The 14,028-nt window shown below is 53.6% G+C and overlaps 1 protein-coding gene across 1 annotated transcript; it reads left to right on the top strand.

Moving 5' to 3' along the window:
- Positions 1-966: 966 nt before the first annotated feature.
- On the top strand, positions 967-9,941 carry ZSCAN22 (zinc finger and SCAN domain containing 22). The gene is given in 8 exon segments (XM_065899003.1): positions 967-1,153; positions 1,246-1,509; positions 4,206-4,438; positions 4,440-4,659; positions 4,807-4,867; positions 8,682-8,740; positions 8,743-9,734; positions 9,825-9,941. Coding segments are annotated over 8 exon segments (2,133 nt in total).
- Positions 9,942-14,028: the final 4,087 nt, after the last annotated feature.

Genomic DNA, 14,028 nt, shown 5'->3' with positions numbered 1-14,028 from the left:
GGCGAGTTAGGCTTGGAGGCAGGGAGGTATCAAGGCAAGTGCCGCAAGGCGTCAGTGACGCGAAGCTGGGCTTGCTGGAGAGGGCAGGGCTGGAGGGTGGGAAGCGAGAGCTGCCAGAGAGAAAGCCTTTGGCGGTGCAAAAAGGGAGAAGGTCATGGGCAGAGTTGATCTGGGTGAACCGACTAGGCTCAGTAATTGCCTGGTGTGCAAACGGGGCTCAGTGCAGATGTGGTTTATGGTTATGATCATCGGGGGTGGGCGTCATGGGGCTGTGCTTTTGACAACAGAAGTGGGACAGCAGAAGGCAGAAGACCACAGAGAAGGCCAGGAAGACCCAAAGAAATGAAGGCCACCAGTGCCACCCGCAGGCCAAAGCCCAGCACTTGATGGGTGAGATGGGTCTTTGTTGGGGAAGGTGAAGGATTCCTTGGATTAGGGTGCCCATGGTGTGCCTACCAGTGGTCAGGAACTGCAGAGGGCCCATTTACATAAAATATCCGGAATAGACAAATCCCCAGAGGCAGGAGGCAGATCGGTGGGTGTCAGGGGCTGGGGGCCGGGGGAATAGGGAGTGACTGCTAACGGGCAATGGGTTTCTTTTGGGGGTGATAAAAGTGTTCTGAACATAGATAGTGATGGTTGCACAGCCTTGTAAAGATACTAAAAACCACTGAATTGTACACTTCAGAAGGGTGAACTGAAGGTATGTGAATTACGGCTCCAAAAAATGGTAAAGATTTTTAAAGGGGAAAGAAAATGGAAAGAGGGCCAGATAAAGAGGCACTGTGACCACATGGTTGCAGTGGGCCACACACATGACATACGTGATGCACCACCTTCCCGCAGCATCCACACCCCTCACTCCCCTCAACACCTCACCTCCTCACACCCCCCTCACCTCCTCACACCCCCTTCACAGCTCTCACCTCCTCACACACCCCTCACACCTCTCACCCCCCACGCACCATGCACGGTTCCGCCTCCCGCACACCCTCCGGCTGGATCATCCACACACCACCACCACTGCCCAACAAAGTCACGGCCGCTGTCCCCACGGCCCACGTACCTGGCCGGACTACAACTCCCGGCGTGCCCCCGGGCTCCTGGGGGGGGGGGGCGGGCGACGCGGCGCCTTCTGGGAATTGTAGTCCAGGTGGGCGGGCAGTCGCACGAGCCGGGGCGACTGAGACGCGGCGCGTTCTGAGAACTGTGGTTACCAGCTGGCGCACGCACTCATCACCCCAGCGCCGCCGCGTCGTCTCCCGGAAGCGTCCGACCGCGCACCAGCGGGTGAGGTGGGTCTGGGTGGGGACCCCAGCGGATTGCCGGAGAGAAACTACGGGAAACCCCGAAGCGGCGAACGCCTGCGGTGGTCTAAGCGAGATGTGTGGGACCGACACGCGCAGACGGAGAGCGAGGGGCTGACCCCGAGCCGCGCGTGGACCGACAGACGGACAGACCGAGTGTGGAACTCTGTTCCAGTGCGGGACCGGCCGACTGACCGGTTGTGTGAGTGTCTGGTTGTGTTTTTGTGTCTGACTCGTATTGCTGTGTTTCTGACCGACAAGCTGGGAGCGTGTGGTCGGCTGATAGGATGTCTGACTGACCTGATCAGGTGTGCGACTGACAAAGAAGTCGTTTGAGATTTTGTCGGAGGGTTGTGTGTGGTGCGTGAGAGGGTGTGTCTGTGACTGACTGTGATTTCAGGCGTAACCGAGAGTCTGTGTGTGTGACTGGCTGAGACAGCGACTGATGATTGTGGATGACGGGCGATGCTGTGAGCTCCTGTGTTTATTGGACTGTGAGTGACACTGAGAACGTTCGGGTGCAGGGGTATATTTTGGGATACGACTGACAGACTATGCCTGAGGTAGGGTGTGTGCGTGGAACTACGTGACTGACTGGGATTTGTCAGGGGGACTATATTTGGATGATTTGCAGGGAGTTTACCAAGTATGTGACAGAGAATTTGTCTGCGGCTGAAATTACGTGACCTGCAGTCACCCAGCTGGGTTGATGTCCACTTGCACCTTCTGTGGCCTTAAGCCTGGCAGGGACTGTGGAGTCATCAGACTGGGCATCTACTGCATGTCTGCTGTGTGCCAGGCCTGTTGTCAGGTCGGGTACAGGAAGGAGCAAGAAATGAAAGAACTGCTCTCCCAAGTTGGTTGAGCAGCTGTGGACAGGGGACCTCGACCTGATGTGAGGTCAGCACGTTGGGGGTGAGCTGATCATGGTTCACGTCCCTGTGTCTCAGAGACTGTCCTCAGGGATTTTCCAAAGCAGCGGTTTCAGGGGTACAAAAGGGAGCTTGGAAACTGTCGCTGTATTTATTGTCAATCCTGCCACCCCTGTACCCACTCCTCTGAACAATGATTCCCTGCCTCAAACTCCGCCTTTCCTGGTCCCTCCGTTTTCTCAGCACCTGTTCACTGTGCACTTGCTATAGGCACTGCGGCTCCAGCACGCCCAGTCTCTCTGGGGAAACAAGGTTAGAACACAGAGCTGGGGGAGAATGACCCGGGGCACTCAGAAGGATACTTAGCCTGCTTTCAGGTGCTGGGATGGTTCTTGGAGAAGATGACAGCTAAAGTGGGGCCTGGAGAACTAGGAGGAATTGCTCAGGTGCAGAGGGGGATTTTAGGACAAGAGAGTAACAGGGACAAAGGAATTCAGTAATCGGGATAATGGCAAAGGCAAGGTTGCAAGAGGCCCAAGTAAGCTTTACAGTGGAGTTAGGGGCTAGAGCGCAGCTTTGCCAGAAATCACCAGCTGCCACTGAAAGTTTTCAGGATTGAGGTCTTGTTTTATTCGTGCTCACTTCTCCCTGTGCTCAAGGTCATGGCTTCAGTGCCAACAGTTGTTATCTGTTATTTTGCGTATTAGATCCTAGCAGGTGTAAAGCGATATCTCATTGTGCTTTTGATTTGTAATTCTCTGGTAGCTGATGATGTCGATCATCTTTTCATGTGCTTGTTGACCATTTGTGTATCTTCTTTGGAGAAATATCTAGTCAAATCCTTTGCCCGTTCTTTAATTTGGGATTATTTGTCTTTTTATTATGGAGTTGTTCTAGATACAGGTCCCTTATCGGATATATGATTTGCAAATATTTTCTCCCATTCTGTGGGCTGCCGTTTCACTTTTTCTTTTTCTTTTTCTTTTTTTTTTTTTGCCTTGTCACACAGCTTGCATGATCTTAGCTCCAACTCCTAACCACTGGACTGCCAGCGAATTCCTCTTTTCACCTTCTTGACGGTGTCCTGCAAATCACAAAGGTTTTTAATTTTGATGAAGTCTAGTTTATCTGTTTCCTCTTTTGTCACTTACCTAAGATGGCTTTGCATTATTTTTGAGTGTGTGTGGAACACTGACCACAAAACCACACATTGGGTCACAAACCAAGTCTCAAACCAGCAAATATCAAAGGATTAAAATTGACCAAAGCACATTTTCTGAGCACAACAGAGTTAATCTGGAAATCAGTAATAAAAAGACTATCAGAAAACTCTGAATTGTTTGGAAATGAAGCAGCAGAGTTCTAAGTAACCCATGGTTCAGGAAGAAACCAAAAGAGAAATTAGAATATATTTTTAACTAAATGGTAATGAAGATGCAAAACCAAACTTGTGGGTGTACAGCTAAAGCTATGTTTATAGGGAAATTTATAGCCTGAAATACATGCATTAGAAAAGAAGAAAGGCTGAATGTCAGTTGTCTAAATATTCATCTCAGAAACTACAAAATAATTAGCAAGTAAAGTAAGGGAATGCCCCTGTGGCTCCCAGGGGAGTGGGGGGTGTGTGTGAGATAGAAGACAGACCCACTCTGTGTGGGAGGAGCATAGGCCTGAAGCAGACTGGCCATGGGGTCAGGCTACTGGGGTTTGTAGCTCAGCAACCGCCCTTCCTTTCAGTATCTGGGAAACTTTGGGCGAATCTTTTTCTCCTGTGTGTCTTTATGCCATATAATGAGAGAAAGCCCCCACCTCCTGAGTTTGTTGTGAGTTTTAAACGAGTTACTACATGCAAGCATTTAGAAAGGTGCCGAGCACCAAATGGGCGCTGCCCTAATTATTTTGATCATCTGTGACTCTGTGAGACTGAGTCACATCTCACAGGCCCCAAGCCCGCATCCGCCCTACTCAGCAGCCACAAGGCAGGGCGCCAGGTTCACAGGATAACCAAGTTCTGATCTTCCTGCAGACCCAGTTCCAAGGCTCCAGCCATTCCATATCTCACTGGAGGTCTGCTGCCCAGTGGCCATCCCCAAGAGCCTTGTGAGCCCGGTGCCCTGGGAACAGGATGACTTTCTGCGAGTGAAGGTCGAGCATGAGGAGGCCAGCTTCTCTCAGGTCCAGGAGTCTAACTTTGGCCACACCTCCCACCCTGAGGCTGCCCGTCTGCGCTTCCGACACTTCTGCTATGAGGAGGCATCCCAACCCACGTGAGGCGCTGGCCCGGCTCCGTGAACTCTGCCGCCAGTGGCTGCGGCCCGAGGTGCACTCCAGGGAGCAGATGCTGGAGCTGCTGGTGCTGGAGCAGTTCCTGGGCGCGCTGCCCCCCGAGATCCAGACCTGGTTGCGGGCTCAGTGCCCCGAGAGTGGCGAGGAGGCTGTGGTGCTCGTAGAGGACCTGACTCAGGCACTGGACAAGAGAGGTGAGGGGGTGACGGGCAGGTGCCCAAGGCACACGGGGCAAAGCCTGGACTGGAATGTTGGGGGTGCAGGTTTGCACTTGGGGGCACTCACCCAAACCCTCACACACTGCGTTAAGCAGGTCTGTTTTGACTGCCAGTGACCAAAAGCCCAGCTCAAACTGACGGAAGCCAAGGAGGGAGGCTTCATGGCTGTGTATCAGGAGTTCGGGTGAGGGAACAGAATTCTCTCGTGCTCCTTTCTTTCTCAGTTGAGTTTTCCTACGTTAGGTTCATCTTTAAGTAGCTTCTGTCCCCGAGGGAGACACAGTTGGCCCAGCACTCTCGTGCTTGTGCCTTATCGATGTAGAAACCTCATGGGGAGAACGGCGAAAGACCCTGAGCTGAGCTTCACTGAGCTGGTCGGGGACCAAAGCCCCAGGGACTGATGTGAGCAAGGGAAGTTCCCCAAAGGAAAACCAGGATGCTGCTATCAGGTAAGGGGGCTGGATGCTTGGGGCTGGGGAGGGGGCAGAAACGCCGTGTGTCCCGATGCACCCCCTTGGAGCCCTCCCTATGCTGACCTCCAGCATCTGGATGAGACAGACCTGCCCCAGGCCAGAGTGGGCACCGTTGCTTAGAGACCCACTCAGATGTCGCAGCTCAGGGAGACCTGATGGGACACCAGGAGGACCCAGCCCCACCTGATGGGAGCGTTTGGTGGGGTGGGTGTGCCAGCAACCAGGGCGGAGGTCGTAGGCAGGGAGACCATGGAGTTTGGGCTCAGAAGAATCATCGAGGCTTGGTACGTCCAACCACTGCTCTGCCGCCTCCTGGCTGTGTGTTTCTTTTGTGCCTCAGTTTCCCTGTCAGTAAAACGGGGATTGTAGTCCTAATACTTACCTCAGTGTCATCGAGAGTGTGAACAAGGCAGTCTATGCGGCCTATGAAACGGTGCCTGCACGAATCAGACACGTGGTAACTGGAGCTGTTAGGAAAATTTGTTCTGCTCCCTGAGAAACGAACCTTTCTGAAAGAGCTTGTCAGATGCGCTCCCTTGGCCCCATCAGCTATGCCGAGACACGGACTGGGTAGGCGGGAGGGCGCGGCCCCATCCTTCTGTAGGGTCAAGAGAGTCTTCAGGGAAAATGCAAAATGGCACTGAAACAGCAAGAAAGAACCACACTCCAGGCAGAGGGAATGGTGAGAGGCAAAGGCCCCTGGGGTATGGTATGCACTGGTGCATTCTGGGAAGAGCAGGTGGTGCAGTGTTTCTGGAATAGAGGAAAAAAGGGTGGACGGGCCCCAGCATGTGGCTAGGGAGGTTGAGGGACTTAGGGAACACCTGTGGGTCTAGAGGAGGAGGAGATTCTAGAGCTAAAATCCCGACTTGACCACTAGCTAACTGTGTGATCTTGTACAAGTTACTCAACCTCTCTGAATTAATCATGTGGTCTTGTACCAATTACTTAAGACCTCCCCTCAGCTGGGCCTCAAGTTTCCTTGCCTGAAACCCAGTTGTCAAAGTGGGTTTTTTTTTTTTTTTAAAGCATGGATCATTCTTTTTTTTTTTTTATTTTATTTATTTATGGCTGTGTTGGGTCTTCGTTTCTGTATGAGGGCTTTCTCTAATTGCGGCAAGCGGGGGCCACTCTTCATCGCGGTGTGTGGGCCTCTGACTATCGCGGCCTCTCTTGTTGCAGAGCACAGGCTTCAGACACGCAGGCTCAGTAATTGTGGCTCACAGGCCTAGTTGCTCCACGGCATGTGGGATCCTCCCAGACCAGGGCTCGAACCCGTGTCCCCTGCATATTAGGAGGCAGATTCTCAACCACTGCGCCACCAGGGAAGCCCAAAGTGCCCCTTTCTGAGAGCAGAATGAAGCTGAAACGAGGCAATGGGAGTTACCCATTGCACTTGGAGCCAAGCACAGAACAAGAGCCTAACAGTGGCCAGCAGCCCTGGGAGGCAAGCAGAATAGCATCCCCCTCTTGCAGATGAGAAAACTGCAGCCCAAACAAGGGCAAGACTACCCAACCCTTGGAGCTGGCGAGCGGCAGAGCTGGGGCCCCATTGTGGACTTAACCAGCAGTTATTCTGGCCACCCCCACCCCACTTCCTGGAACCTGTCCAGTAAACGATGTCCAGTCAGGCGTCCTAAGGTGCACTGTGTACCCGTCAAGGGCAGGTCCATTCGGGAATGCTTCTACCTCGTACACAAGCCAGTCTCCAGCTGCCGCTCAGACATGCTCTGCCTTCACAGCACATTATAAAGAGCAGGCCTCAGGCTTCCCGGGGGCTCAGGGAGGCCCAGTGGAGGCATCACCCACCCACCCACAGCAGCAGGTGTCTACTTGGGGTTCAAGGTAGAGTCTACTGCATCCTGGATTGATTCCCTCATTCGGCCGGTATTTACTGAGCATCTGCAGATACATCCAGATCCAGGTGGCAGGGACAGAGCTCAAGCCTGCCCAAGGGAGCAGGCACATAGGCGCCTGGCGTGCTCGCTGTCTTCCTCTCTCCCTCACTCTCTCTTTCAGATCCATTCAACCTCAGGGTTTTCCTCCTGACACTTGTGACAAAATCAGGAGCCTTAAAGAATGGAGAGTTTGCAGTGGGTGGTTTCAGGGGTGGATGGAAACATGTGATGCAGGTTTTTGTTTTTTTTTAATTGAAGTATAGTTCATTTACAATGTTGTGTTAATTTCTGTTGTACAGCAAAGCAATTCAATTATACACATGCTTTTATATATATATATATATATATATTTATTTATTTATTTATTTTGGGCTGCATTGGGTCTTCATTGCTACGCGTGGGCTTTCCCTAGTTGTGGAGAGCAGGAGCTACTCTTCGTTTTGGTGCGCGGGCTTCTCATTGCGGTGGCTTCTCTTGTTGCGGAGCACAGGCTGTAGGCGCACGGGCTTCAGCAGTTGTGGCACGTGGGCTCAGTAGTTGTGGCTCGCGGGCTCTAAAGTGCAGGCTCGGTAGTTGTGGCACACGGGCTTAGTTGCTCCGCAGCACGTGGGATCTTCCTGGACCAGGGAACAAACCTGTGTCCCCTGCATTGGCAGGTGGATTCTTAACCACTGCGCCACCAGGGAAGTCGCATACAATCTTTTTAAAGTTCTTTTGCATTATGGTTTATCCCAGCATATTGAATATAGTTCCCTGTGTTATGCAGTAGGACCTTGTTGTTTATCCATTCTATATATAATAGTTTGCATCTGCTAATGCCAAACTCCCAGGGATATCATATGGTATTTGTCATTCTCTTTCTGACTTACTTCACTTAGTATGATAATCTCTGGGTGCATCCATGTTGCTGCAAATGGCATTATTTCGTTCTTTTTTATGGCTGAGTAATATTTCATTATTACTGGTATGGAATACCAGTATATTCAGTATATATAATACCAGATGTGGTATATATGTACCACATCTTCTTTATCCATTCATCTGTTGATGGACATTTAGGTTGCTTCCATGTCTTGTCTATTATGAATAGTACTGCTATGAACATAGGGGTATCTTTTCGAATTATAGTTTTGTCTGGATATATGCCCAGGAGTAGGATTACAGGATCATATGGCAACACTATTTTTAGTTTTTTGAAGAACCTCCACACTGTTTTCCATAGCGGCTGCACCAATTTACATTCCCACCAACAGTATAGGAGGGTTCCCTTTTCTCCACACCCTCTCCAGCATTTCTTACTTGTAGACTTTTTGATGATGGCCATTCTGACTGGTGTGAGGTGATATCTCGTAATTTGGATTTACATTTCTCTAATAATTAGCGATGACAAGCATCTTTTCATGTGCCTGTTGGCCATCTGTGTGTGTGACGCCGCTTTTGATGGTGTGGGAGGACAGCACTGTGCCCTTTTGTCATCCAAGACACCAAATGAGAAACTCTCCTTTGGAAATGGGGCCAAATATCAGGAGTGGCCCACATCTCCCCTTTCAGAGTGAGGCCAGGGCCCAGCAGAGAGGGGAGGCCTGGTATGGAAAAAGTGGTGACACTGTGGTTCAGATTGTCGCAGGCCGGTGCTGGGATCTGAGCTCTCAGAGGCGAGCTGTACGCAGAGCAATTCGGACGAGTCAGGGCCACTGAAACCCTGGTAGGAGAGCTTTCCCCAGGACCCACCTTTGGTCACGCCTGCGAACCTGAGGGCAGCTCAGAGAGGCAGGCCGGACTCTCAGGGAAGATGTGGACAAAGTCTGTCACCCAAGAGATGGATTTCAGGAAAACTTCAGGGCCTCACAAGGGCACCCTCACAGACCAGCCCGGCTGTGAAGCTGGTGCTTTGGGGGACAGTCCCAACATGTGGCTAGACTTCACCTCCCAAGAGGAGACTCCTTCCAGAGAGAAAGTGGATCCACCGGATGGTTATGGCACAGAGCCTCCAGGCACGTACTTGGGGAGGAAGCCCTCCGAGTGTGGTGAGTATTGGAAGACGTTCCGGAGCCCCTTGGCCCTAGAGGCCCACCAGAAGAGCCATGCTCGGAAGATGCCCCACACCTGCAGTGAGTGTGGGAAAGCCTTCAGCCGGAGTGCACACCTGGCCCAGCACCAGGTTGTCCACACAGGGGCCAAGCCCCATGAATGCAAGGAGTGCGGGAAGGCCTTAAGCTGGCTCACCCACCTGACCCAGCACCAGAGGATCCACGCCGGGGAGGAGCCCTGTGTGTGCGAGGAGTGCGGCAAGGCCTTCAGCCGGAGCACCCACCTGACCCAGCACCTGTGCATGCGCTCAGGCTAGAAGCCCTACAGGTGCTACGCCTGTGGCCGAGCCTTCAGCGACTGCTCGGCTCTGACCCAGCACCTGAGGATCCACGCCGGGGAGAAGCCCTATCAGTGTCAGGTTTGTCCAAAGGCCTTTGCACAGAGCTCGTCCCTCAACGAGCACCGGAGGGTCCCCACGGGGGAGGAGCCCTACAAGTACAGCGACTGTGGGAAGGCCTTCAGCCGCACCTCAGCCCTCACGGTTCACCTGCGGATCCACAGCACCGTCCTGCAGTGCCCGAGGAAGCCTCCCCACAGTGGCTCAGCATCGAAGAGAAACCTGAGTTCTGAAAGAGCTGGGAGGGACGGGGTGGGTGACGGATGAATCCCCCCAAATGACCAGATGCTAAAGGGCAAACTCTGGGGCTGTCCGGGAACAGCTCTTCATTCTGCGACCCAGATGGAGGCCCCTGATGAACATAAAGCTGTTCAGGTCATCTGGCGAAGCTTCCAGAAGGCTCCCGCTGCCCTCCATACCCCACTCAAGCCCATCTCAGACAGAGGACAGCTGAGCTGAGGGTGTGGATTGGTCCTCGGAGCCAGAGCAGTCAGGGTCAAGTTGCTCTCCGGACTCAGTGGTCCCTGGATGCTTGGGGCGGGGAGACTCCAGCTTCACATTCCCACATGGCATCTCTTCTTGCCTGTTCCTCTCCCACGTAGCCCAGGAGGGACACCTGCCCGTGCCCACCTCTGTGCCTTCACACATGCTGTTTCCCTCCACCTGTTCATGTCTGACTCCAAGGCCAGCTTGTGAGGCTGCCTTTTCCAGACCCTCAGCCTCTATCGCATTTCCTGTGTCCTGAGCGTACGGCTGGCCGCTTGCCCGGCGTCCGTTTCTCCCTCCCTTCTCCTTCCACATCCCACCAGTCGTCAGCCCTGTTGGTTTTACTTAAAACCACCTCTGCTCCATCTTCTCCACCTTTGTTACCTTATGCGAGCCCACATCACCTGTCACCTGGATTCCAGCGGGGGTCTCCTTCCTGACCCCTTCCTGCTTTCATCACACACACATACACACACCACACACATCCCAGACCACACATCTACACAGACCGCATACATACACACACCACACACACACTCACCACACACATCCCACACACCACACACATCCCAGACCACACATCTACACAGACCGCATACATACACACACCACACACACACTCACCACACACATCCCACACACCACACACATCCCAGACCACACATCTACACAGACCGCATACATACACACACCACACACATACACACACCACACACATCCCACACACCACACACATCCCAGGCCACACACATCCCAGACCACACACATACACACACCACACACACACTCACCACACACACATCACACACACCACACACATACACACACACCCCCCCACACACACCATTGTTTCCTTTTCCACACCAGCTTCCAGCAGGCTCTTTCCACAGCCCGAATCTGATTGTATCTCTCCATGTGGGAAGCTCTCCACTGCATCACCTTCTAGAGCAAAGCTTCCTGAGTGGGTTACAAGTTTGCCAAGATATAAGTTGCTTTGGGTGCCAAGCCGTCTCTCCAGTTACCTTCCTATGTGTGTAGGAATACTGTCGTTTTTCTGTGTGTGCAGTGAAGATGGTTTCAGAGTACTGCCCTGTGGGATAAACCTCAGGTCCGTCATCTGCTGTTCACGGTCGTCCGTGACTGGCCCCCAGCCTTTGTCTCCCGTGGCCACACCTCCTACACACCAGCCACACGGAACAACGTGCGGTTCCTGAAGAAGCCACCCTTTTTCCCGCGAACGTGCCTTTGTGCCTGTGCCTGGAACCCGCCTCTCTTCTTCCCTCCAAGATGTTTCCAGTAGCCCTCCCCAGCCACCTCAGACAGACTTCAGCTTGCCCCCTCTGCTTCCGGAGTGCCTCCCCCTTACTCCTCTTAAGCCTCCTACCATATTATATGTACTCCTTACAGAGCTTGGAAACTGTGTTTCCCAAGGACACTGTGAGCTTCCAAGAGCAGGGGCCATGTCTTATTCTCAGTATCCACAGCACACAGGGCAGTGGGCCCTGACCCATGGCTGCTGAATGCATGACTGACGCCTTCCTGGAGGCGGTCACCACGCCGCACCCTACGTCGTCCTTGTAGATGTTTACGTGGCTCTCTCCCCCGCGCCAGCTGTGGGCCCTACAGGGCAAAACAATCCAATTTCTCCAGGGCCCCAGCACTCAGACCAGCCTGGCACGCAGCAGCCCAATAAAATCTTCCTGTATTGAGTCCACCCTTTCCATGGCCCCAGAGCCCCCCCGGTGCCGTGGGCTCTGGCAGCCAGCATCCTGTCACTGCTCTCTGCCTTCTCTCACAATGCTGTATCCCTGTCCCTCTTGCAGGGTCCGTGTCTGTAACTGGATGTCGCAGCCTCTGTTCCTAACTGCCAGGGCGTCAGCCTTCTTTCCTTTGTTTCTCTGATGACCCCATCACGTGTGAACCATCTGACACCCCCCATACTGTTGTGTAGTGGTCATCGTCACCATCTCTCCCTGTGTTTCTCCCTCCGTATTGGATTCGTTCCTTCTGTGTCATGAGTAAACAAAGACCGACCGACGTGGGTGGTTCAGAACAGGAAGGCTGAGACCCAGGGAGACGGAGATCTTGTGTCAGCATCTCTGAGAGAGTCCCAGGTACACCTAGACACAGGTCGACTTCCACACAGAGTGCGGCCGAGGCCGAGAGACTGAGAAAGTTGACAGATGTGGGGGGAAACTCAGAGGCAAGAGATGCATGTTCCCCGTGCCCCCAGGCCTCCAACAGGCTGCAGGGAGTGGCCCTGAAGTTAGGCTGCTTTGGGGGCGTCGGATAAGTGACCTCCCTGAACCTCAGTGACCTACTCAGCCTGGAAAGAGGGGATGATCAGATGTGCTTGGATCTTCCTGGATCTTCCATCCAGTAAGATCCCACATGCCGCGGAGCGGCTAGGCCTGTGAGCCATGGCCACTGAGTCTGCGCGGCCGGAGCCTGTGCTCCGCAACGGGAGAGGCCACAACAATGAGAGGCCCACGTACCGCAAATAAATTAATTAATTTAATTAAATAAAAAGGGAGAAGCCTAAGGCGCAGGGAGAGCCCCTCTCTGGATCATGCTAGATCCAGTGGAAAGGCCCAGAGTTGACTGAACTCATTTGTTTATTGGGCACTTTGTATGTTCAGAGATAGGCGGCACTGGGGGAGACACGATGCTGAGATGGTGGAGAGGCCAGCGGAGGAGGGAGAGGTCAGGCTCCGGGGCAAACCACCTTAGAATCCCAGCTCTGCCCCATTTTGCTATGTGACCCTGGGCAAGTTACTGCACCTCTCTGGGCCTCCCTGACTGCCTAATCAAGTTGTTCTGAAGATTAGGTCTGAAATGGTCTGATTCCCAGACTCCTATTGCCTACCTGGCATTAGGAGGGCGTTTCCCCAGGCTGTGGCCAGGAAGAGGGGCAGACTCAGGTAAGGAGGTGTTCTAAACAGGAGACAGCAGGACTCTGGGTCTGGAATTGGTGTCTGGTGGAGGAGCGAGGCCTAGCCGCTTGGTGTCTGCCTGAAGCCCAGAGAGGGAGCAGCAAGACTAGGGAGAACTGCCCCATCCGTCCTTCCACCCATCATTTTTTCAGCAGTTACTTGTGAGCAGATACTGTGTGCCAGACTCAGTACTTCCAGCTGGGGACACAGTGGGGAAGAAACCAAACAGCCTCTCGCCTCATGGAGCAGTTAGAGAATCAGGGCAGAGGAGATGGCCAGAGCTGGTCAGCCCAGAGTGAACACGATGCACCAGGAATGCAAAGGGGCTTCTGCAGAGGCTTTCCCCCTCCAGCCTGAAGAACACAGCACCAACATCCCTAGACTTATGGGATCAGACTCCAGATTTTGTGCCTGTGTCCTGGGGACCTGAGGAGGCTGGACTGTCTTAGGCCTGGCAAGTAGTGTGTGGTCATCAGCTATGCAAGGTGACCCCCTACCCCGCACCACATAGGGCTTTACTGCAGGACCTCTCTCCTGCCCTCCCATGCATGGTGGGTCATTCCTGTCAGGTCTATAAAGATGCCCATTATCGAGTGACCACTGACAGTCAGGCCACAGGCTCCAAACTCACCTTGTCTGATTTAGTTCTCACTTCCACACTGACAGGGGAAACTGAGGTTCAGAGGGGGTGGACCCCTGTCCACTTTGGGAGAGAGACAGGGTTGGGGGGCCCCCTGGATCCTGCTGAGTGTGAGGGTGCCTGGTGCCTACTCCCAGCCTCCCTGTTTTCCCCCAGTCAGCACCTCCCCAGCTGTGTCCCCCAGGACCAGGGAGGGCCCCCAATGATCAGAGAGGGTCCCTCCAGGACCAGGAAGGAACCTACTTAGCTCCTCCCCAACCCCAGTAAAAGGCCCGAGGCTGCTGCTCTGTACATACCAAGGCAGAGGCCAGGGATAAGGCCACAGACTGCAGTGGCTGGGGGCCTTGGCCTCTCTGGGTGCGGCTCCCAGACTTCAGTCCACCCGAACCTGAGGTCTAACCCGCTGCCCAGACCAGCTTCAAGGCTTGTGTCCCCCTGAGCAGTGGCATGAGCTGCGACTGACGACGACAGTCCACGGGGGCCCAGA

This window comes from Phocoena phocoena, chromosome 20, assembly GCF_963924675.1.
Source record: "Phocoena phocoena chromosome 20, mPhoPho1.1, whole genome shotgun sequence".
Classification (NCBI taxonomy): domain Eukaryota; kingdom Metazoa; phylum Chordata; class Mammalia; order Artiodactyla; family Phocoenidae; genus Phocoena; species Phocoena phocoena.
This window is presented reverse-complemented; position numbering and strand designations above follow the sequence as displayed.